Genomic DNA, 22213 nt, shown 5'->3' on the forward strand with positions numbered 1-22213 from the left:
AGATTCTTCTTCACCACAGTTAGCATCTTAGAACACTTGCTAACTACTTGGATATTTTGTCCTTCCCACCCAGAGTTAAGATCTTGTGCATAGAAAAGTGCTGGAGATAAGAGGAGAGGAAATAAAAGCTAAAAAGAAAAGAGTCATGAGAAGCCAAAGTCCAGCAAGAACTGGTTATTGGTTCACATTTGTTTTTTGTCATCTTGATACCAGATGGAGCCATCTGGGAAAAGGGATCCTCAGGTGAGAAAGTTGGCCTATAGGGCAAGTCTGTGGGGCATTTTCTTGATTAGTGATAATGTGGGAGAGCCCAGTCCACTGTGGGTGGTGCTATCCCTACACAGTCGATCCTGAGTTGTATAAGAAAGCAAGCTGAGCAAGCCACGGGAAACAAGCTCATAAGCAGCCTTCCTCTATGACCTCTGCATCAACTCTTGCCTGCAAATTCCTGCCTTGGCTTCCACTGATAATAAACGTTGACCTATAATCCAAATAAACCCTTTCCTCTTCCAAGTTGCTTTTGGTCACTGGTGTTTTTATCACAGCAACAGAAAGCACGCTAGGACAGCATTCAAGGCTAGCCACAATTTTTAAACCTTGTCGAAAAACTAAACAAAACAAAGAAACCAGCCAAACAAATACAAACTAATAGAAAATACATGAAGAAACTGAGACCAGAGGAAGGAAATGTCTAGACCAGTATTATCTAAGACGTTAGTAACTAAGAAGTATCTGGAACTATAGTACCCAGTGTCATAGTGTCTGTAAGTAGGTCTGATGGCTCATGTTGTTTGTCAACTTGACATAAATTAGAGTAATCTATGAGACAAAAATACTGTAAGGGACTGTGTTGGATAGGCTATTTGATGTGGGAAGACCCATCTCAAAGTAGGTGGTAGTGGTCCCTGGGCTTGGGTCTTGAACTGAAGGGAAAGGAAAAAGCTGGCCAAACACCTGCATTCAACTCCCTTTATTTCCTGGTGTAATGTGATCAGCTTTCTGAAACCCATATAGCCAGACTGATTGTACACTGGAACAATGAACTAAAACAAACCATTTCTACTTACAAGTCACTTTTGCTCAGAGTATTTTATCACAGCAGCAGGAAAAGTGTCTAACACAGAAGATGCAAGGTCCCTGAAATACAGCTACTCAGAATTATAAAGTCCCTATGCACATGATGGAATAAAGCAGACAAGTTCTTTCACTACGGGTCATCTGAGAGTGGTTGTTTTTTACTAAGCTGTAACACTTGGGGAAGTTCTCACTCCCAAAACATTCATCACTGGACCTTGGCTGTCCAGGCTCATACTGCTGCTAACACTGACCCTGGCATTGTCGCTGTCTCTGTAGCTGGACCTAGGCTAACTTGCCCAGTGCAGGCTGCCCAAACCTCATCTCTTCTCTGGGAGCTGTCACACCTTCCGGCACTCCTGCTGGACCCAAGCCCCATGAACCTATCTATCCTGGTTCCGCTTACAGATTAGTGAACCCAGCATTTTTGAGACTTAGGTAGTAAGATAGCTGTGATTTCAAGATCAGCCTGATCTATATAGTAAGACCTTGTTTCAAAGAAATAAAATAAATGATACACATTATAACTGTAAAACATGACTAGGATTTTAGTTTTCATATGGAAAAATGTAAAATGCTTCGGTAGCTTTTCATATTGCTTATATGTTGAATTGATATTTTATTTATACCTAGTACAATAAAATATTAAAGTTAATTCCACCTGTTCTTTTTAGTTCAATAACTGTGGCTATAGCCAGGTATGCTGTTACATGATTGTGATCCCAGCACTGAAAGGCAGAAGCAGACGTGTCAAAAATAAAGCAATATAAATTATAGTTTTTTTTTCTTTGATTTTTTCAAGATAGGGTTTCTCTGTGTAGCCCTGGCTGTCTTGGAACCCACTCTGTGGACCAGACTGACCTTGAACTCACAGAGATTTGCCTACCTCTGACTCCTGAGTGCTGAGATTAAAAGTGTGTGCCACCACTGCCCTGAAAAAGTATACTGTCTTGATCGTAATAGAAGAGAAGTAGGGCTGGAGAGATGGCTTAGAGGTTAAGAGCACTGACTGCTCTCCCAGATGTCCTGAATTCAGTTCCCAGCAACCACACGGTGGCTCACAACCAATCTGTAATGGGATCTGATGCCCTCTTCTGGTGTGTCTGAAGGCAGTGACAGTGTACTCACATCCACAAAATAAATAAATAAATAAATACATTTTTAAAAAAGAAAAGAAGTAAAACGAAAACCTCATGTAATAAAATAATCTTTCAGTGTGCTCAAAAATGAAGGGGAGAGAGATTATCATGAATGTGACAACACAAATGTACTGGAACACTGACATACATCTCTATAAATGATAAAGTTCTACACAATGGTAACTTTGTATATTCCAAGCCTGACAATCTTTCTTTCATCCATGTGAGCTGTTTCTTAATAATTTAGCACAGGGCAGTGGTAGTGGTACACACCTCCAATCCCAGTACTCAGGAGGCAGAGGCAGAAGGATCTCTGAGTTCAAGGCCAGCCTGGTCTACAGTTCGAGTTCCAGAACACCCAAGGCTACACAGAGAAACCCTGTCTGGAAAACCAAAACCCAAACCAAACCCAAACAAAACAAAACAAAACAAAACAAAACAAAACAAAAAGAATTTAGTACAGGGCTGGAAAGATGGTTTTGTGGTCAAGAGCACTTACTACTCTTTCAGATAACAAAGCATTCTTCCAGCACCTGCTTGGCTTACATTGTATAAGACATCATTCACACACACCATACCCTGGCATCATTTGACAAAAAAATTGTCCTGAACATTTCCAAACTGCCCTCTAGGTGTGGAGCTGTCTTTCTCAGGAGTCCACCGCCATCTTTTCCTTCTAGCTCACCTTGGGTTGTTCTGTACCGGGTTCTAGCTGCCCTGGCCTTGCTCAATTTCTTATGCTTTTGTCTTTGCCTTGTAAATTCTGCTTTATGTCTAGATAAACCTTTCTGAAACGTGGGATCTCAGCACGTCCACCCACATTCCCAATCTAATTTAATTCTTTCTGCTTTGGTTTTCCTACTAGATTCTATACTTAAAAAATAAATGTGTGTGTGTGTGTGTGTGTGTGTGTGTGTGTGTGTGTGTGTGTGCAATAAAGCACAACCGTGTGTATGTCAGAGGACAACTTGATGGAGTCAGTTCTCTCTTTTCACCAGAAAAGGAACTCAGATTATCAGTCTTGGTGATAATCACCTTCACCAGGTGAGTCATCTGACTGACTGGTCTTTAATTCAGTACTTTTCTGCCTTGAGACACCATAGTGTGTTAGTGTCCACGGCCTGCCTCCAAGCGATTCTCACCGCCTTAGAACTACTTTGTTCTAGCTTAGCCCAGGTCTGTTCATTCCTGGTCACATGTCCCTCATTCTTTACCTAGCACAGTTACGTATTGACATTTCTTGAGCCGCTTAATAGGCGTTGGTGTTGCGCGGCCGGTTTAGTTGAACCGTGTTAAGAAAGGGGGAGGGCATCTTTCTTTAGCGCTAACAGGTTGAACTGAATTGGGGGGCGTCCGTCTCTGGCGTAGTCGGGATTCACTGGCCTTGGCGTTAGGAGCTACAGCTTTGGAATCGAGAGGTGCAGCAACAACCATAGAGAGCGCGCGGCGGGAGCGAGGGGCCGGATGCGGTCACCATAGAGACGGGTGACTGACAGGCAGCGGAAGAGGAAGCCGAGGGCTGGGCTGTGAGGTGGCAGCGGCTGCAAAGCAGAGCCCTCAGCCCACAACAGGGTGGGCTCACCCGCAAGGCGGCTTCGTCTGCCTTGGGGCTTGGGTGTTCCTGTCCCCCCTGACCGGCGTGACCTGAGAACCCGCTCGGTCCTGGTCTCCGCCGCGAGCTCCTTCCGCCGCCCGAGTTCGCAGAGCAAGCCAGCTGGACGCCGGGCCTTTTCTGCTGTCGTGGGACGTAGGCGATTAATTTCTGTCTCCAGACGGCTGGCTAGGACTCGCTCTGTGACTTCTTCTTGGGGCTGGCACGGGGCTGTGGTCGCCAAGGGAAAAATAGGGCACTGGCTGGCGCAGGCGGGTGTCCTGTTGGAAGGTGGTGAGCCTCTGCTGGCCTTCCCAGACCCCCGCGTTTCCCTAACTGCTGCTGTCTCCCGGGTTGCTTTTGCTTTATTTGGCTTTGTTTGATAACCTCTAGCCACAGCGAGAGTGTAATTTGTCTCCTGCTGCTCTTAGAACTGTGGGCAGCATAGCCTTGCAGGACGTGTAGGATGGCCAGCAAAATGGCTCCATCAGCCATTGCGCTCCTCTGAGAGGCCAGCTGTGCTGAGTCACTGCGACTGTTCTTCTCATTTGGGTGGGCAGGTGGGTGGGCATCATGCATGGCTGGTGATCTTAGCTGACAAGGAGGGGATTTCTAGAGTCTGTGGATTTCTTTGACACTCAGGAGCAGGGTGGAAGGAGGCACTGACCCTTCTGTAGTGCTAGCCTGTAGCAGCAGTAGGTCAGCCGTCCCTTCTGGGGCCTGAGGAGACACAGTGGGCCAGGATATCTGCAGGATAGGACAGGGTGGCTGAGGCAGGCCCTTTTGGTCGAATTGTTTGAATGGTGCATGCGTTTTACCGTAAGCCCTGCGTCATTAGGTGCTGCTGACTTGAATTAGGCTCTTGCTTCAAATGGCTGTAGACCTTTTAGGTTTGGCAGTACGGCACTTTCTTATTTCTTTTTACTGGACTACAGACTGCAATCCTAGTAGTGAGTGGCATTGTTCGTATAGACATTAGTATTTTATTGAGTGTTTCAGCACCATGGCCACTGAAGACCAGACATAGGGAGTTGGGAAGACTTCGTGGGGATGCTGGGCCTGGAAGTCGACACACATTGCTCCTTTCTCTGTTGCTGACCTCATTGACTTAAGGTTCTCTGATTAAAACCGTGGGGCTACTGCTGGCCTGGGGCCCATCAACCTACTAATTCTTGAGACTGTGCCCCTAGGGCACCCTGTGTCAGGGCCTGCCACCATGCGACTGAGTTCCCTGTTGGCTCTGCTTCGGCCAGTGCTCCCCCTCATCCTGGGACTGTCTCTGGGATGCAGCCTGAGCCTCCTGCGGTTTTCCTGGATCCAGGGTGAGGGAGAAGATCCCTGTGTAGAGGCTGTGGGGAAGCCAGGGGAGCCACAGAATCCAGACTCAAAAAATGGGCTGGACCAAAGCGATGAAGACTTCAAACCCAGGATTGTCCCCTACTACAGGGATCCTAACAAGCCCTACAAGAAGGTGCTCAGGTGAGGGTAGTCTGTGCACAGTCCTCTGGCACCGACCTTCACTGTAGAGCTGTTTGCTGCTGTGTTTATGTGTTAGTTTTCCTGGAAGCACTTGTCTTATTTCCTATCTTGGTTTGCTCCTATTTTATCCATCCCCAAGTCTGAGAGCACCTCACCCATTGGTGTTAACGTTCACTGTTCTTGAACAAAGCTGTATCTGCACTAACCTACTGAATAGACCTGAGTAGAGCCTGTCTCCACGTAGCCAAGTCCTGCCTCGCCCACTCAGTGAGCACTCACTCCGATAGCTAGTTATTAGTGATGAGGGAGGGGGGTCTCGCCCTTTTCCAGCTCATTTATTTCTAGGGATGTATGTGCTGGGCAGGCTGGTGCAGGCTTCTTTCGTGACTCAGGAGTTGACCCCTTATCTTCTGGTCTCTCCATAGGACTCGGTATATACAGACAGAGCTGGGCTCTCGTGAGCGCCTGCTGGTGGCTGTCCTGACTTCTAGAGCCACGCTGTCCACCCTGGCCGTCGCTGTTAACCGTACAGTAGCACATCACTTCCCTCGGTTACTCTACTTCACTGGGCAGCGAGGGGCCCGGGCTCCCGCAGGGATGCAGGTGGTGTCTCATGGAGATGAGCGGCCTGCCTGGCTCATGTCAGAGACCCTGCGCCATCTTCACACACACTTTGGGGCAGACTATGATTGGTTCTTCATCATGCAGGATGACACATATGTACAGGCCCCCAGATTGGCAGCTCTTGCTGGTCACCTTAGCATCAACCAAGACCTGTACTTAGGCCATGCAGAGGAATTCATTGGTACAGGCGAGCAGGCCCGGTACTGCCATGGGGGCTTTGGCTACCTGTTGTCACGGAGTCTCCTGTTGCGTTTGCGGCCGCATCTGGATGGCTGCCGAGGGGACATTCTCAGTGCCCGGCCTGATGAATGGCTTGGCCGCTGCCTCATCGACACTCTGGGCATCGGCTGTGTCTCACAGCACCAGGTGACAGCCCCTTCAAGGCAGTCCCAGTCCCCCAAAGGTTGGCAGTGACTGAATGATTGCTGTCCAAACTGAATTCTCCAGACCGTCCTTTTGTCCTTCCCAGATGCCAGCCTGCCCCTTCCACTCTCCCTTGCTCACCTTACAGCCTTGGGGCCATCAAAAGTGCGTATTTTTAGGGACCCCTGAACAAGCCAGGAAGATGTCTGAACTTATCTGCCTCCCTCTCACCCCCCTTTTCTACACCCAGTACACATTACAGTTAAGGACAATGTGAAAATGTTCTAGAGTTGGCCACCCCCACCCAGGTAGAAGGCTCAGAGATCTCTCTACTACCTTAGAGAGTGGCTCTGCTCTACTGTAGAAGACCGAGCATCCCAGGGGCAAGCCTTCTTCCACACCAGCCTGCTGGGATGTCCTGTGGCTGTATTCTCATTGAACAGTGGAGTTCTTGGGGGGAAAAGGAAGCCCTTAGTTGCCCATTTACTTTCTCATTTCCAAAATGTGGGCGTTAGAAGTAGGGATGGAGGTTAGGGGCCACTGCTTCTTGGTCCCTTCCAGAGAGCAGTAGCGGTGACAGGTGTGAGTGCTAAGGAGACTGAGGCTTTGGGAGTCCCAGCTTATGTGTGCAGCATTAATTGTCTGATTGATCCCTCTAGGGGCAACAATATCGCTCCTTCGAACTGGCCAAGAATAGGGACCCTGAGAAGGAGGGGAACCCTGCTTTCCTGAGTGCCTTTACCGTTCACCCTGTCTCTGAGGGTACCCTCATGTACCGGCTCCACAAGCGCTTCAGTGCTCTGGAGTTGGAGCGAGCTTACAGTGAAATAGAACAACTGCAGGTGAGCTGATGCAGTGAGCTGTACCTGAGGATCATGGCTGGGAGCTTAGAGGGAGCCTGGGGAGGTGGGCCTACAGGGAGAAGGCAGAGAGGTGCTAACCATCACAGGGACAAGGAACCCAGGGATCCAGGACGCCGTAGAGTAAGCTGGGGGCCCTCAAATTTGTAGGTAAACTCCCAGAAGCTTACTTAAACTCTACATTAGTGCTTTCCCCAGAGACAACAAGCCATAACACCCTAAGCTTCTAGAATTGTGCTAAAGGCCCAAAGGATAGACAGGAAGGGGATTCTGTGGTGTAGGGGGTCATCAGAGGGAGGCTATAGATCAGATAAATCATGAAGAGGATGTTAGTCCTGTGAGCGTGGGAGTGAAAGTATGTTGAGCTTTGTATTTTGAGATCCACTTCCTCCCGCTGGTCCTGGCAGCAGCTATGAAGGGCATTCCTCACCTCCTTTCTGTACTTTACATGAAAACAGTTCTGGGCAAGGGACTCAGTGGTTTGCCAGGACTCTGCTGATCGACCCTCAGAGCCTGAGCATCTGGAGCTGGGTGGGATCTTAAACCAGCACTAATGTTGGTTGCATTCCCTCCAACTTAGGCTCAGATCCGGAACCTGACGGTGCTGACCCCTGAGGGAGAGGCAGGGCTAAGCTGGCCTGTTGGGCTCCCAGCCCCTTTCACTCCACACTCTCGCTTCGAGGTGCTGGGCTGGGACTACTTCACGGAGCAACACACCTTCGCCTGTGCAGATGGGGCTCCCAAGTGCTCGCTGCAGGGGGCTAGCAGGGCAGATGTCGGGGATGCAGTGGACACTGCTCTGGAGCAGCTCAATCGGCGCTATCAGCCCCGCCTGCGCTTCCAGAAGCAGCGGCTTCTCAATGGCTACAGGCGCTTTGACCCTGCGAGGGGCATGGAGTACACCCTCGACTTGCTACTGGAAGCTGTGACTCAGCGAGGACACCGACGCTCTCTGGCCCGCAGAGTGAGCCTGCTGAGGCCACTGAGCAGAGTGGAAATCCTGCCTATGCCCTATGTCACTGAGGCTACCCGGGTGCAGCTAGTGCTGCCGCTCTTGGTGGCTGAAGCTCCAGCCGCCCTGGCTTTTCTTGAGGCCTTTGCTGCCAGTGTGTTGGAGCCTCGAGAACATGCATTGCTCACCCTGTTGTTGGTCTATGGGCCCCGGGAAGGCCGCGGGGGCCCTGACCCATTTCTCGGAGTGAAGGCTGCAGCAGCGGAGTTAGAACGCCGGTACCCTGGGGTGAGGCTGGCCTGGCTTGCTGTGCGAGCAGAGGCCCCTTCCCAGGTGCGACTCATGGATGTCATCTCCAAGAAACACCCTGTGGACACACTCTTCTTCCTTACCACCGTGTGGACAAGACCTGGGTCGGAAGTCCTCAACCGCTGCCGCATGAATGCAATCTCGGGCTGGCAGGCTTTCTTTCCAGTCCACTTTCAGGAGTTCAACCCTGTTCTGTCACCACAGAGATCTCCCCCAGGTGTCCCTGGGGCTGTCCCTGACCCCCCATCCCCTGGTGTGGACCCTTCTCGGGGGGCTCCAGTCGGGGGCAGATTTGACCGTCAGGCATCAGCAGAGGGCTGCTTCTACAATGCTGACTACCTGGCAGCCCGGGCTCGGCTGGCTGGTGAACTGGCAGGCCAGGAAGAGGAGGAAGCCCTGGAGGGGCTGGAGGTGATGGATGTTTTCCTCCGGTTCTCAGGGCTCCACCTCTTTCGAGCCGTAGAGCCAGGGCTGGTGCAGAAGTTCTCCCTACGGGACTGTAGCCCCCGGCTCAGTGAGGAACTGTACCACCGTTGTCGCCTTAGCAATCTGGAGGGTCTGGGGACCCGTACCCAGCTAGCCATGGCTCTGTTTGAACAGGAGCAGGCAAACAGCACTTAGCTTCTCTACCCCAGTGTCTGCCATAGCCCCAGGAAGGGCAAGGCAAGGTGATGGACAGATGGAGGGCTTGTCACTGTATTTTTTTAAGAATAAGAAATGTTATTAAAAGTATCTTCTGCCAAACTGTTTTTAGGTCTAGGGAGAGGGGTAAGAAGAGGAATCTGTGGGAGGGTTGTGGAGTTTGTCTGCCGGGTTCCACTGCCTTACCTGTCTCTTCCTCCCTCCCATCCCCAACCACAATGACCACAAGGCTGTTATCTGATGAGTGACCTTTAATCCAGCCCTCCCCACCCCCAGCACAGCGTGGGAGAGGGAGTCCAGAGCCCAAGGCTTATGCTGGGCAGTGTGGCTGGTCCACAGTGATGCTTGTTCGCGGGCTCCTAGGTGTTGCGCACGACCAGCGACTGCTCCAGCTCCTGCCTGCGCTGCTGGATCTTTAGAGGAAGTGTGATCAGGGGCAGGGTTACAGTGATCCTGGTGAGTGACCAGGGGCACCCTATCGTGGCAGCCCTTCCCCGAAAGAGTCTGGGAGCCAGGAGACTACTGCATGGAGATGTAGGGTGGTGGACAGGTATTGGGCATAGGCAGCAGCAAAGACTGTTGCCAGGTGAGAGGCGAGACTTCTCTTAGGACTGAAGGGAAGGGAAGCTGCATGTTCCAGGGCCTCCGTTACCTTACAGTAGAAGTAGCGGCTGACGGCTTCCTGGGACCAGGGCTGGTGGTAGAACTCAGCCCGGCGCTCTTCCTCAGGGTTACCAGCCACATCTGTCATCACCTGGGAGGGAGCATGGGGCCTGTGGTGAGTTCCAAGTGCCTCACCTGCCTGAGTTGCATGCCCATCTTTCTTTCCTCATGTGCTTGTCTTCACATCAATGCTCTCTGAGCCCTGTCTTCACCTTGAGATCACGGCTCTGGGAGCGGAGCAGGTCTTGGACGTAGCCTTTGGGGTCTCTGGAGAAACTTAGCATGAAGTCCCTCTGGATCTTGAGCTGGTTTATGGACTCAATCGTCTCATGGATCTACAGGTAGAAAGACAATGATTTCCACCTGGCCCTGTGATATGGGAGAGGAATGCACGAGGAAGAGGGGGGTGGGGGTGGGGGACTTGCTTCTCTTGTGAAGGGCAGTTCCCCAGAGCCCTTGCTTCCTCTGAGTCCAGTGAGGGGAGCGGGGTGGGCAGAGCTGAACTTGTAATGAAATCAGCTTCTCAATAGTAGGGAGGGGCTGTGTGTGCCTCGTGTCCTAGGCCCATGCTGTGGTCTGAGTGCTTTGTCCTCTCTCTTGGTTTAATGTCCTACTCTAGCTCTGGGCTCAGGCCGCACCTTACTGTCCAGAGCACTGATCTCCTGCTGGTTGGCTGTGGACAGGAGGAAGCTGCTCATCTGCCCCTTCAGTGGTTCCTCCACCTCCACATCAATGTCATAGCACGCTGTCTTCTTCTGGTCTGATGGGTCCACGCTGCCAGAGAAGTCCAGCCTTTGATGTCCATGGTACACCCCACGGAAGCCCAGGGCTGGGGCTAGGGCGGGTACACGAGGAGGGCAGAGAAAGCAAGGAGGGGAGCTGGGCTACCTCACCTGATGACATGGTTGATCACAATTGGGTCAGGGGGCAGCAGCAGGGCAGTGAGGCGCTGGGGGATCTCAGAAAACTTCAGGCGGGGACAGTCAAAAATCTAAAGCAGGAGAGTAGAGAGGGAGCTCACTCGTGTGTGTTTGAGGAGAAAGTAGCTAATAACGATCTTTTCATCTGGAAAGACCACAAGAAGCTGAGGGCAAGTCAGAATCCTGGGTGCTAATGGCCACGAGCCAAGCTGGGGGTAGAGAAACAGGCATGGCTAATTGGCAAGCCAGTGTGGGGGGTCGTAAGTCTGCTGCATTCTGTGAGCAAGTTACTTAACACCTTGGGTCTTAGTGCCTTCACCTCTAGAAAGGGGATATTAATAGCCCCATCTCACGGGTTGTCATAAGAATTAGGTGAATCCGTGTACAACAAGTGTCTGAAGTGGTACATGTTACATGCTCAATAAATACCAACGACTATCCCTCCTAAGATCTATCTAATGTGTTTATTTTAAAATACATTAACAGTAATACTCTGGTAGACTTTTGTCAGGTCATTTTTCAACAGTCTCATTTTTCCTAGCTGCCAGACACACATGTGATGACTTCCACCACTCCTTATGTCAAAGACATACCAAGAGGCAGAAAGGATAGCAAAGTAAGTCACCTAAGTCTAGACCCGAGACTGACGGCTCCTCAGAGATCCTGACTCCAAGTCTCCAAGTACTAAGAAGATTACGTCACAGGATGCTCCCCCCGCCCCCGACTCCCCCAGTAGGCTCCCAGATTTGCTTCCCTTGGGGAGTAGCTAATAGACTGTGGAAGAGCCTGGACTAGACTCTGCTCTTGCCTCCAGGGCCACGGGCTGCAACATTCCTGGTATTCAGAAACTCAGCAAGAGAAGATAGCTACCTTTGGGAGGTGCTTCTGCTAGGACACTATCCCTGCTCCCCAGATCCTGGGGCTAAGGGCATCTGTTACCTGCTGGAAATACTTGTCTCCATTGATGTATTCCTTGTCATGGGAGTCCTGTAGCCTGTTGGTCTTCACATACTGCCACAGTGCCTGGACAATGGCTGAGCGGCTCTGTGTATGCAACCCCAGCAGCCGGGCTAAGCGGGGGTCCAGTTTGAACTGGGGAGGCTGGGGAAAATTTACCAGGAAAATGAGATCAAAGGGAGAAGCAGGGCTTAGGGACGTGGAGCTTAGGGTCCTTGGTAGTCTGCTCCTGGAGAGGGTGAGTAGGACGACAGTGGGGTCTCTGGGTGGCATGCAGTCACAGGGTAAAACCAACCTGATAGTCCAGCATTAGGAGCAGGGTGCAGCGCACACTCAAGTCCCCTGGTCTCTTCACTTGGAACCCATCTGTCTCCTGGGTGGTGGGTGTCCGGTGCCACTGTCCAGGGGGAAGAGCTAGGTTACCCACAGACCCATCTGGATTTGTAGAGCCTAGGGCTTTAGGATGGTCCTCAGTCCAAATCTGCAGCTGCTTCAGGGCTGATGGGAAGGTTGTGACTCAAGGGCAGAGTATCTTACCTCAACAAGGTGGTTGTCTGGGCCATAAAGGTCTTTGTCCAACTCAATGACCAAACTCTTGAAGAAGGAAGAAAACTTCCTCTTCTGCTTACTGGGCTGTGGGAAAGTGACAGGGACTGTGGGGGCAGAACAGGGACCATGGACACAGAATGGGCCAAGTTGGCAGCAGGCAAGTAGTATACTCAGAGGCAGCCCTCTGTCCCCAGACTGTCCCCAGGCCCATCCGCCCCAGCCCGGGCTGACTCCCAATTCCCAGTGCAGACATTGAGTTCTGTCCTTGACTCAGCCCATACCCACCCCAGGACACCTGGAGAGACCTGGGCCAGGACGTACATCATCCAAGAGCTTCCCCTCCACCCGCAGCTCCCAGGAGGCAATGCTGCCATCAGAATCTTCGGCATCGGGCTTCGCAGGGTTAAAAGTATTGGAGATATAAAGGCGCAGCTTTCGCTTTTGCTGTAGAAATAAAGTGTAGTACAGGACGAGGGCTGTGTGCACCGACCCAGGGGCACCCTGCTTCCTCCTACTGGACAGGGCACTTAGAGCCCTATTCCTCCTCCCACACTAAAGCACCTTCATGGGCCTCTTCAGGGCCTCCTGGATGTCCACCCGCTTCCGCATGATGGTTTGATCCAGTTTCCTCTCAAATGCTAGGAGGTCCATGTAAGCCTGGGACTCGGGGACCAGCTCTCGAATCTGGAGGAGGGCCAAAGTGGGAGCAGGGCTCAGTCCATCTTGCAATGCAGACCGAGTACCCGCTGTGTGACCACAGGACACAAAGGACACGTACGGAGCTGTCCAATTGATTTCAGGCTGCGGAATCTTGAGAGTGAAGATAGGACTTGTCCCCGGGATTCTATTATATAGCCTCATTGTGTGCCGATAAAAATTGCTTCTCCCTCCAGGAAAATTCATGCATCTCATCACTGGGAAGCAGCAGCAACTGGCAGCCCAGCAGGTGCAAGTGCCTAGCCTCATCCTATCACCCCTGCTCATACAGACACCCTGGGTCCCTGAGAAGTGCTAAGGGATTCTGGGATTCCCAGATAGTTGGGAGGTAGTGTAGGTTGCCTCGGGAGCTCCACACCTGCTGTCCCTTTCGCGTGTCCAGGCTCTCCTGTTACTTTGTGTTCCCTCCACCCAGCAGGTTCCGGTCCCTTCTTTGTCCTTTATGCCTTTGGACCACTGGCATCCAGCCCCATAACCTCAGGCCCTATGTTCTGCCCCTCCTCCCTCCATGGTTCTCTAGCTCCCTCCCTCAGTCCAGCCCCACCCTCGCAAAGGGAGCCTCACTTCTTAATGAGCTTTTAAAACAAAAAGTGAAAGTGGTTGTGGGAGCCCAGAGCACTGTTCCTAAGGGAGGGAGGGAGGGTGGAGGAGCAAAGGGGTGGGGCTGGCTGGGGGCTGCTGTGAAAGGCACTCACCCTTTGAGGGAGGATTTTGTCAGCCATCTTCCTCCTCTTGGCACTGTACATTTTTAAAAGAAAAAACCAGGTTACCATGGCGACAGATCTGGGAGTAACGAGGCCACCTGCTAAATTATCCCGACATCTCCGCCCGCTGGCTGGGGTTCCCACAGCCTGCTTGTCTGCCTGTCTGAGGGCTACAGCAGTGATGTGGAGCTGGTACTTCCCTTGGAAAGCAGGTCCTTCTCTGGCCTGGTACCCCCTGCCCCCACCTATACCTCACCACATCCTCAGAGCCAGAGACATTCAGACTTAGGAGGAACTAGTGAAAGAGAAGAGGCTGCCAAAAGATGGGGACTGCAGAAGTGTCTGCAAAAAGCCTGGAGTTGGGGAAGACAGAGGAAAGAGAAGATAGCTTCTGAGGACCCTCCTGCAAAGCAGGAGACACATGCCCAAGAGAGCCTGAGCTCCAAGAAGGGAAGAGGTGACTCTTTTGCCTGGTTCCTGGAGCTCCTGAGCTGTCATGGTGTGAAGTGGTGGGACTTGGCACTCCTGTGGCTCTGGGCTTGGAAGGGCCTGTTTAAGGGCAGGAGCTGCTTGTGGTCTTGGACCATCTGCCAACCAAGGGACACACCACAGTCACAAGGACCCTGGAAGTGTGCAGAAGTGTTCTATGTGAGTGTGACTTAGCTCCAGAACCAATGTGGCTGAACTTAGGGTAGGTAGCACCTGGTATTGGACATTTCTCAGTTTCACAAGCAACACAGAAAGAAAACCCTTGGCTGGCCAAGAGAACACACGGCCTAGAAGATAGCTCTACACTGCCCCCATGTGACATTCTCACTCACTGCCCCCTCTCTATCCATAAATCCATTCTATGTCCAGGCAAGCAACTCATTTAAAAAAGAAAAAACCAAAAAACCAACCCATTCTTAGGCTGGGTAAGCCTCTCATGAAAGGATTGATTTATTTCAAATAAACTGTCCAAGCAAAACTCTTAACTTACACATTAAAAAAAATCAAAGAATGACTTGCTATACAAGATAATGATTCACTTTGTAAAGAATTTATCATGGGATGCCTTTGATTTTCCTTGATGTGTAAAAACTATTTAATAATGAAGTAGAATTGATATTACACCTTGTATAAGAACCCATCTGTTGTGCAAAAGGAAGCATGTGTGTTTGGCTAAATACTGATGCCCATAGGGGCATTACTCTTGCCAAGAGCCAGCAGGGACCATGGGAGTGCCACCAACTTCTCAGACAAGGAAATATGCTGGTCCGGTGGCTTGGGGGCAGAACTGCTTCCTAGAGGGGTTATAACGCCTCTTCATGCCCCCTGCCAAGGATAAGGATTGCGGAAATCTAGAGGGGCTCTGACGCAGCCGGGGACTCAGGACTGGCCCGGAGGTACCAGAGGACTACATTTTAGAAAACACACAGCTAAGACTCAACCTTTGGTCTATTGCCAGCCCTGCCTCTCCCCAAAGACATCTCCCAGAACTTGGGGGAAAGGATAGGAGAAAGGATTTAGCAGGTGACAAGCAGAAGAATGAAGGGTGCGTGCAGAGAAGGGACACTGGCAGCCGACTATCGCAGCCTGTCTTCACTGTGGGCACACAAAAGAACCAGACCAGTGCCCCCTAAGCCCTCCCCAGAGAATATCCAAGCTAGAATGACTTGGTTGCTGCTAACATCCTTCCTTAGCTTCCCATCCCCACCACTCACCCACCTGGTCCCTGAAGCTTCTGCCTGCCCACCCCTGTACTCCCTTTCACGCGGGGGGGGGGTCTTGGGGGGCACTCACCTGCGGCTCCGCGCTGGGGCGGTGGGCACGGGCTGGCCCTGGCCCTGTGCCTGGCTCTGCCCGGGCGGGGGCGCTGCTCGCTTGCGGGCGGGCTCCATGCCCGCGGGGGCCAGGCCGGGTCGTACTGCGGGGCTGCCCATGTACGGGGAGCCCGGGGGGCCCATGGGCGCCCCCTGGTGGGGCATTCGGGCTCCAGACGGCATCCCGGGGCGCTGGGGGGGTGGGGCGGGAGGTGAAGCAGAAACCGGCGCCGGCAGGTCAGATTCGGTCCCGACCCCCAGGCCAGCGTGCCTGCGCTCCCGCCCCTCTCCAAGACCCTGGGCTGGTAACCCTGCGCCGAGCGATGAGTGGGAGTGATTGGTGGGAGGGGCGGGGGCGCGGGAATCTGCGCGGCTCTGGAGGAGGGGGCTCGGCGTCTCCTTGCATGAAGCTAACTGAAGCCAGGCAATTGCCCAGAGCATAGCCGAGTCTCAGAGCCGTGCAAGGTACCCCCAAAATGAATATTAATAAGCCTTTCAACCTTTTAAAGGATGTTCATATCCGTACGGTTCTCTGCAAGCCAGTCAGAGCAAGTCTTTTCATCCCCACTTGACAGATGGGGCAACTGGGGCTCAAAGAAAAAAGCTACCTCACCAAGGTCACCCTGCTCTTCCCTGCAAAGGCAGCACCTGACCGGCTCTGCTCCCCGCTGCTTCCTGAGGTGAGGGGCTGATCTCCTGTCCTCATTTCCCATTCCCCGATTTCCACACCCCACTTCTGGGGCTAATGTGTTTTGTACCTGAGCCCCCATCTTTCTTCAGAGCCCTCAGTTTTGGCACCTCAATCTCAAATATAAGTGGTATAGTTAACTCCAGGCAGGTCTCCACACCCCTGACTTAGCCTGCCTCTTTAATTTCATTTTTCCCAAGGTGATACAAGAGGCTGGGCAAGGGCACCTGAGGGTCTAGTGTCATCAGACTCTGCCAGGTTTTTCTGCGTGGCAAGTAAGGAACTGGACTAAAAGTGGGCTGCCAGTGTGCATGGCTGGTGAAGAAAGAAGCCATATTCGTAGCAGCATCCATTTTCCCTTCCTATCTGCCCACATCAGAGACAACCATTCCCCACCAGATCCCAGTAAGGGTAGAAATTGGAGGGAAGTGAGGCAGGTTGGTTTTCCCTGGCCACCACCTCTGGGCAGTCAATCAAAACAGATGAGGTGCAAATGCAAGTTCCAGATTCCACTTGTCCAAGCCCAGGAAGGGGGCTGAGGTTTAGGGATTATTCAGGAGGTGGGATGAGTTCAGAAGACCAGGAAGGGTATTAGGAAGAGAGGGATGAAAACCCTATTACTTAAACACTCCTATCTCAGGCTAGGGATGTAGTTTGGTACAGGGCTTGTACAATACATGTGGAACACTGGGTTCGATCCCCAGCATCAAATAAACTGTACATGATAGCACATACTTGTAATCCCAATCTTGATGTAGAAGTAGAAAGATCAAGACCACCTTCTGATATATAATGAATTTGAAGCCAGCTTGGGCTACAGAAGATCACTCGTGTGTGCATGCGTGCACGGGGACACACACACACACGCCCTCCTCATCCTGCCCCCAAGACTAAGAAGCCCTAACCCTAACCCTCCAGGTTTTCTTTCTCCTCTTACATTGCTTACTCCAAAGGTCTCCACCCATAGCCTGCAGCTGTCTCTGCCCATCTCTTCTGCAGTGAAACCAGCCTGTCCCTGAATTTGCCTCCCCCATTCCACCTGACTCTGTCATTCACCAGTGCCACCAGGGTGGAAGCTCAGGCCTAGCCATTCTCCATTATTCTAGAGGGGGCTCTAATCATCCAAGAACTAAACCGCCAAGTTTGGCCACATTCAATTCCATATGCAGAACCCCTTCGCTGGATGGTACTCTTTAAAACAGCCAGGTTAGGACTCACTAACCCACAGGACTGCCTTGGAAATCACACCCCAGAGATCCCTATGGTTAGAGAGCAGGCTGCCACAGAGAAACCCTCTTCTGTATCAGCTGTTCTCCTGTTCATCAAGGCCACTGATACTGTCTGGTCTACTGAGAGGCCCTGAGAAAAAGGCTTCCAGGGGCCCCCAGGGGCCTGCCATCAGTACCACCCTCATAGAGGTCAGATTCTGGGGCCCTTGTCTCTCTCACTGAAAAGGTGCTTCCTGAGGTCACAACCAAATTTGGCCATAGTAAATCTGACTGATTCTTTCCTCCATATGCCCAGACTTGGAGCTCTTCACAGTCAGGCTCTCCACTAACTGAATTTGGGTGTCCACCTCATTAGGCCCCTGGGCACCCTCAAACTCCTCATGTGTCTTCGTGTGTGTGTGTGTGTGTGTGTGTGTGTGTGTGTGTGTGTGTGTGTGTTAAAACAGTATAGTGTTATCCCTTTGGTCTGTAGGCCTCATGTCCCCAACTCCAGTCCCTCCTTCACACCTTTGAGGTGTTAAGGTCATTAACTTCTGGTGGCTGAGCCTGCCAAAGAGATCCTCTGATGGCTTAACCTGTGGTCTCTCAAGTAGGCCTCTCTCAGCTCTGACAGCAGGGTCAAAGTCTTCAAGACCCTCCTGCTAGGATGCTCATCCAGAGAGCTTTTGCTCTTAGGTGTCACTCCAGGGTCACTTGCCCCTAGTTCCTCAGACCTACTCCAAGTGACCCTGTCCCAAAGGATGAACAGGGACAACAGCCAGCCCTAGCTGTGTGTTCGAGTCACCACCCCACCCCCACCCCAGGGCAGGGGTAACACCTGAGCCCACCAGTAAAAGAATGTGAGACATGTCAGTTCCAGAGGAGACCCCCTCTTGGGGGAGGCACGGTGGCCCACATCCCACCCCTTGCCCCTGATAAGAACCCAAGCCGACGCCTCTCTTCCCGGCCGCCGCGCGCCCATCCCCAGCCGACCGCTTGGCGACGTGTTCGGATGCCAGGGCGCCAGCAAGGTCCCAGGGTTGGGCCGTGACCGTGCGCCCCTCAACCAAAGGGGTGGGAGAGCGCAGCGCGCCGGCAGCCCCTCCCGATCATCCCTCCATTCAGCCCGAGCCAGCTCGCTCACCCTCCCCCGCTAACTTTCCCCCACTCACCACCCCATGGACCAGAAACTCAAAAAGTTTGCTTTTCGTGGCTTTGCGCGCCCCTCCGGCAACTTCGTCCGCGGCCATCGGGGTGGGCTCAGCGGCTCCTCTCACTCTCTCTCTCTCTTCCTCTTTCTTTCCCTTTTCTGCCTTTTTTTTCCTCCAACTCTCCCCTCTGAGTCCTGCTGGGCTCTCTCACACTTCTACTCGAGCGGAGTGGGGAGGGGGCCCCTTCAGGGCTGCCCTGACGGCCCACGGCCCACGCCGCCGCCGCCCGCCCGCCGCCGCCGCCGCGGCTGCCGCATTCCTGCACTGATAAGACAGAAATAGTCCGTCGGCCCGGGGTCTGCCTGCGACGCGCCGGGGACAGAGCGGCCCTCCTGTGCACTCCGCGTGGTCCAAGCGGCGCACAGAAGCGGCGAGCCGAACCGATCTGCCCGGAGGCTGCGCGATGGGCAGCTGCGCTGCGCCCAGGCCGCCCGGGGCCCATCGGTGGCGGCACAGGGAGGGAACACCACGGGAGGTGACAGGGGGCTCGCCAGCCACCCAGCCCTCGCCACAAATAGTTTCTCGGTTAGGGAATTCGCCGACAGGGCCAGGCAGGGAACAGGCAGTTCCAACTTTCTTCCCCCAAGTGGCTCCTGCCGCATTTCTGAGGCCCTTTCCCCAGGGACCAAGCGGGCCAAGTAGGGAAACATTTGCTGGAAGGAATCTGGGGGGAGTCCGAGCCCGGAGCAGGCCTTGCTCCTGTCCCAGGGCCAGCCATGGTGGGTGTGCCGGGCTAGGCGGGCTCCCGGGCGCCCACAGATGTGTGTGCCCTTGTCTCGCACACCGTGTGTCTGCACCCTTTTGTGGCACGGCGCAGAGGCTGTGGGTGTGGATGTTTATGTGCGTGCACTGACAAACGCCCCGTCTGTGTGCTTCCCTCCACAAGAGCCTCTGAGCCTGCGCGCGTGCGTGCGGGGCAGGACACGGCCTCTGTCTTTCAGCTCTGTGGGAGTCTATTTCTGGGCTTGTGGGTCTTTCTTTGTCTCTGTGTGAGAAAGTGAGGGCAATAGGGGAAGTATTTCCGAAAGGGGGACATGGTTTGAGCTTATGAGAACAGGAGGAATACACTGTGAGGAATGGCGCGGATCCAGGGTGGGTACTTGGGTGGGTAGGAGGAAAGGGGGAGGCAGACAGGACTTGATGGCCTTAGCGTGGAGACAGAGAGAGACTGGGGCTGGTGACGACGTCCGCCCCAGAACCGAGGAGAAAGCAGGAGTGTGGGGTAGGAAGACGAGGAAACCCCAAATAGTACAGTGTGGAGAGAACTGGCCAACCCGGGAGGGGAAGAAGAACAGAAAAGAGGGGGCAGATCCTGAGATCCCTAGATTGAACCCAAGCCACGCCCATGCCACAAGCCACGCCTATCCCCACCTTCCGAAGGAGGAGTCCGCGAACTTTAGGACAACCAAGGGTCACGTTTATGTGCTAGCTGGGGCTGCCGCTGAGAGAGGGACAATGCCTGAGAGAACTTGCGGGAACACATTGCAATTTGAGCCCTCAAGACCCATTGCACTGAAGGACCCTAGCCTTTGGCCCTTCAGAATGTCTTCATGGGGCAGGATAAGGAGCAGAGGGAATGCTCTCCCAGTCTATTTAGCCTTCATCTTAGTTTCCTGCAGGTTCTGTTAGTATGTCTAGCTGTCATTGTCCTTTCTGGTGGCCACTGTCACCATGAAAGACTAGAGAGAACATCTTGTTAAGACGCTCTGGGACAGTAGTCCAGGGTGGGCTGGTGGCTGGAATGGTGAGCTGCTTTGGGTCCAGCAGCTCACCTCCAATGCTCCCCCTCCCGCCCCCCTGTCCCCTAGTCTAAGGCTCTTCAGGCATTTGACAATGCCTCCACTTGCCCTCTGTACCGGTTCCATCCTTTAAGGCCTAGGTTAGACCATGGTTCCCTGGCTTCACTTATGGGAACATATCTCCATCTTATCCAAATGTCCCATACCACTCATCTTGTCCATAAACTGGACTGGACAGAATGTCTCATGTATCCTTTGCTTCAGGTGTTTTGTGTTTGGTATCCCAAGGAAGTTGTGACTCCTGAAGGCAGAAACGGCATTGGACCCATGTTTCCCCTAGACTGGCTGGGTACAGGGACTCTAATCTACAACACCAAAACTAAGGACGCCTGCAAAGCTTAACAGGCCAACGAACACAGGTGTGCTCTGCCATGTACCTAAAGATGCACCCTCTACCTCAGCTCCTAGCAGGGACCGGAAACCCCAGTCCGTGGAGGTTCTGGTAGTGGGATGGACAACTCTAGGCTTTAGGAAAAGCTAGGTGTCCTCAACTTTTAGAGCTACCCCTGGGGAGAAGACAGGAGGCGGCTGTCATCTCAGTTTTGGGAGTGTGGAAAGTCTGAAGGAGGGGTACCAGATCTGTGAGGTCTTGGTGGTGAAGAAAGCTGTGGGAGGTAGTTTCACCAAGAGCTTAGTGGATACCAGTGCTGGGGGACCGGGGAGCATCAGTCAGATCCATAGATAGGTCCTTTTTGAGCTGGCCCCTCTAGGGTATCATTATGCTGCGCAAAAAACACACACCTCGGAGCACCCATATGACAAACTGCCACAGGGACAAGGAGCCACATGGATTTGCACATACGGGCACACCCTGGCCTCCCCCACATCCCATACAATGAGATGCCGGTTCACAAGTGAGCAGACACATTAGCATGCTCTTCTAGCAGGTCTGGTGGGGGACTCACAAGGGAGCCCTTCTCACAAAGAACAGGAACCCCACCACCTCAGTGCCACCAAGGCGCTGGGCAACACGTCGCCCACAGTGCCCGCGAAGAGCCCGGACTTCTTCCAACCCAACAGGGCGCAGGCCACACCCGGGCAGGCCTAGAGAGTGTCTGGGGCAAGGGGAGGGCGGCCGTGCTGAGTCCCGGAGCTGGAGTCCCCCCTGTCGTCCCCCCATCTCTCCTTCCCTCGCAGAAGCACGACCAGCACCAAATGGCAAAGCGCCGCTCCCCGCGCAGGGAGCGCTGCGCCGCGGCCTGCGGGACGGACGGGCTGCCTCGCCCCCCCACCGTGCGGAGCGGAGCGGCTGCAGCCGGTGCACTGGGGGCTCCGGCCACCGGCCCGCATCGCCCTCCCTCCGCCCGCACGGCTCCCCAGGCCGAGCATGCGCGCTGCGGTCTCCCTCCCGGTGAAGGTCAGCCCAGGGCCCAGCTGCAGGACTCCACGGCGGCCAGGGAGGCGGAGAGGGGAGGAGGGATGCAGGGAAGAGACTTAACTCTTTCTCTGCGGGAAGATGGCCACCCAGACCAAGCCGGAGCCCAGGGTCTTGTGCTCCCGCCCTCTTTGGAGGTCCCGATTGGGGACAAGGCGGGGGGGGGGGGGGGGGGGGAGTTGAGGTGGGGGTGGGGAATGGAGAATGGAGGGTTGGAAGGAGAGAGGGGAAGATAGCTGGGGAGAGGAAGGGAGGGAGTGGGAGAGGAACAAAGGAGAGAAGAGGGAGAAAGGACATCTTGCCAGAGAGACCCCTTTCTCTTGTCAGCGTTTCCTCAACCCAGCAGTAAAACTTCCCTCAGAGAAATACAATTACCCTAATTTTATGGGGGGATTGGGGGTGGGGAGTGTGAAGAGAGACCTTTGGAACTCTAACTGCCAGGTCTCCTGATATTTGTGACCTGGCCTGTCCCTAACCTAAGCCCACACCTTTCTCCTTTGGTCACTAAATCCTAGAACATGTCAGGGGACCCAAAGTCTGATGACTAAGCTCCAAGTCCCTTGGGAACTTGACTAGAACTTAGGACA

At 53.3% G+C, this 22213-nt stretch overlaps 2 protein-coding genes across 9 annotated transcripts in view; one reads left to right on the plus strand and one right to left on the minus strand.

Annotated features, from left to right (window-relative positions):
- Window positions 1-3688: 3688 nt before the first annotated feature.
- Chpf2 (chondroitin polymerizing factor 2) lies at window positions 3689-11064 on the plus strand. Its single transcript, XM_034518777.2, has 5 exons — window positions 3689-5283; window positions 5709-6273; window positions 6930-7112; window positions 7711-10037; window positions 10316-11064. The coding sequence occupies exons 1-4, from the start codon at window positions 5021-5023 to the stop codon at window positions 9010-9012; spliced, it is 2313 nt and encodes a 770-aa protein (XP_034374668.1). The 5' UTR covers window positions 3689-5020; the 3' UTR covers window positions 9013-10037; window positions 10316-11064.
- Window positions 9267-22213, minus strand: part of Smarcd3 (SWI/SNF related BAF chromatin remodeling complex subunit D3) — a 31090-nt gene continuing 18143 nt past the window's right edge. The window contains exons 1-13 of one of the 8 annotated variants that reach the window (XM_034518785.2): window positions 18414-18644; window positions 15326-15537; window positions 13535-13577; window positions 12684-12806; window positions 12444-12566; window positions 12111-12206; window positions 11869-11970; window positions 11556-11717; window positions 10590-10687; window positions 10335-10470; window positions 9909-10031; window positions 9686-9787; window positions 9267-9446 (exon numbers count right to left, since the gene is read on the minus strand). In XM_034518785.2, coding sequence (XP_034374676.1) covers window positions 9393-9446; window positions 9686-9787; window positions 9909-10031; window positions 10335-10470; window positions 10590-10687; window positions 11556-11717; window positions 11869-11970; window positions 12111-12206; window positions 12444-12566; window positions 12684-12806; window positions 13535-13577; window positions 15326-15537; window positions 18414-18491 — 1452 coding nt within the window. In that variant the 5' untranslated portion in view covers window positions 18492-18644 and the 3' untranslated portion in view covers window positions 9267-9392. Of the gene's footprint in view, window positions 9788-9908; window positions 10032-10334; window positions 10471-10589; window positions 10688-11555; window positions 11718-11868; window positions 11971-12110; window positions 12227-12407; window positions 12567-12683; window positions 12807-13534; window positions 13578-15325; window positions 15538-18413; window positions 18645-22213 lie in introns of those variants that run through there. The other 7 variants (XM_076913242.1, XM_034518786.2, XM_034518779.2 and 4 more) reach the window with 7 other exon arrangements.

This window comes from Arvicanthis niloticus, chromosome 15, assembly GCF_011762505.2.
Source record: "Arvicanthis niloticus isolate mArvNil1 chromosome 15, mArvNil1.pat.X, whole genome shotgun sequence".
In the NCBI taxonomy this organism is placed as follows: domain Eukaryota; kingdom Metazoa; phylum Chordata; class Mammalia; order Rodentia; family Muridae; genus Arvicanthis; species Arvicanthis niloticus.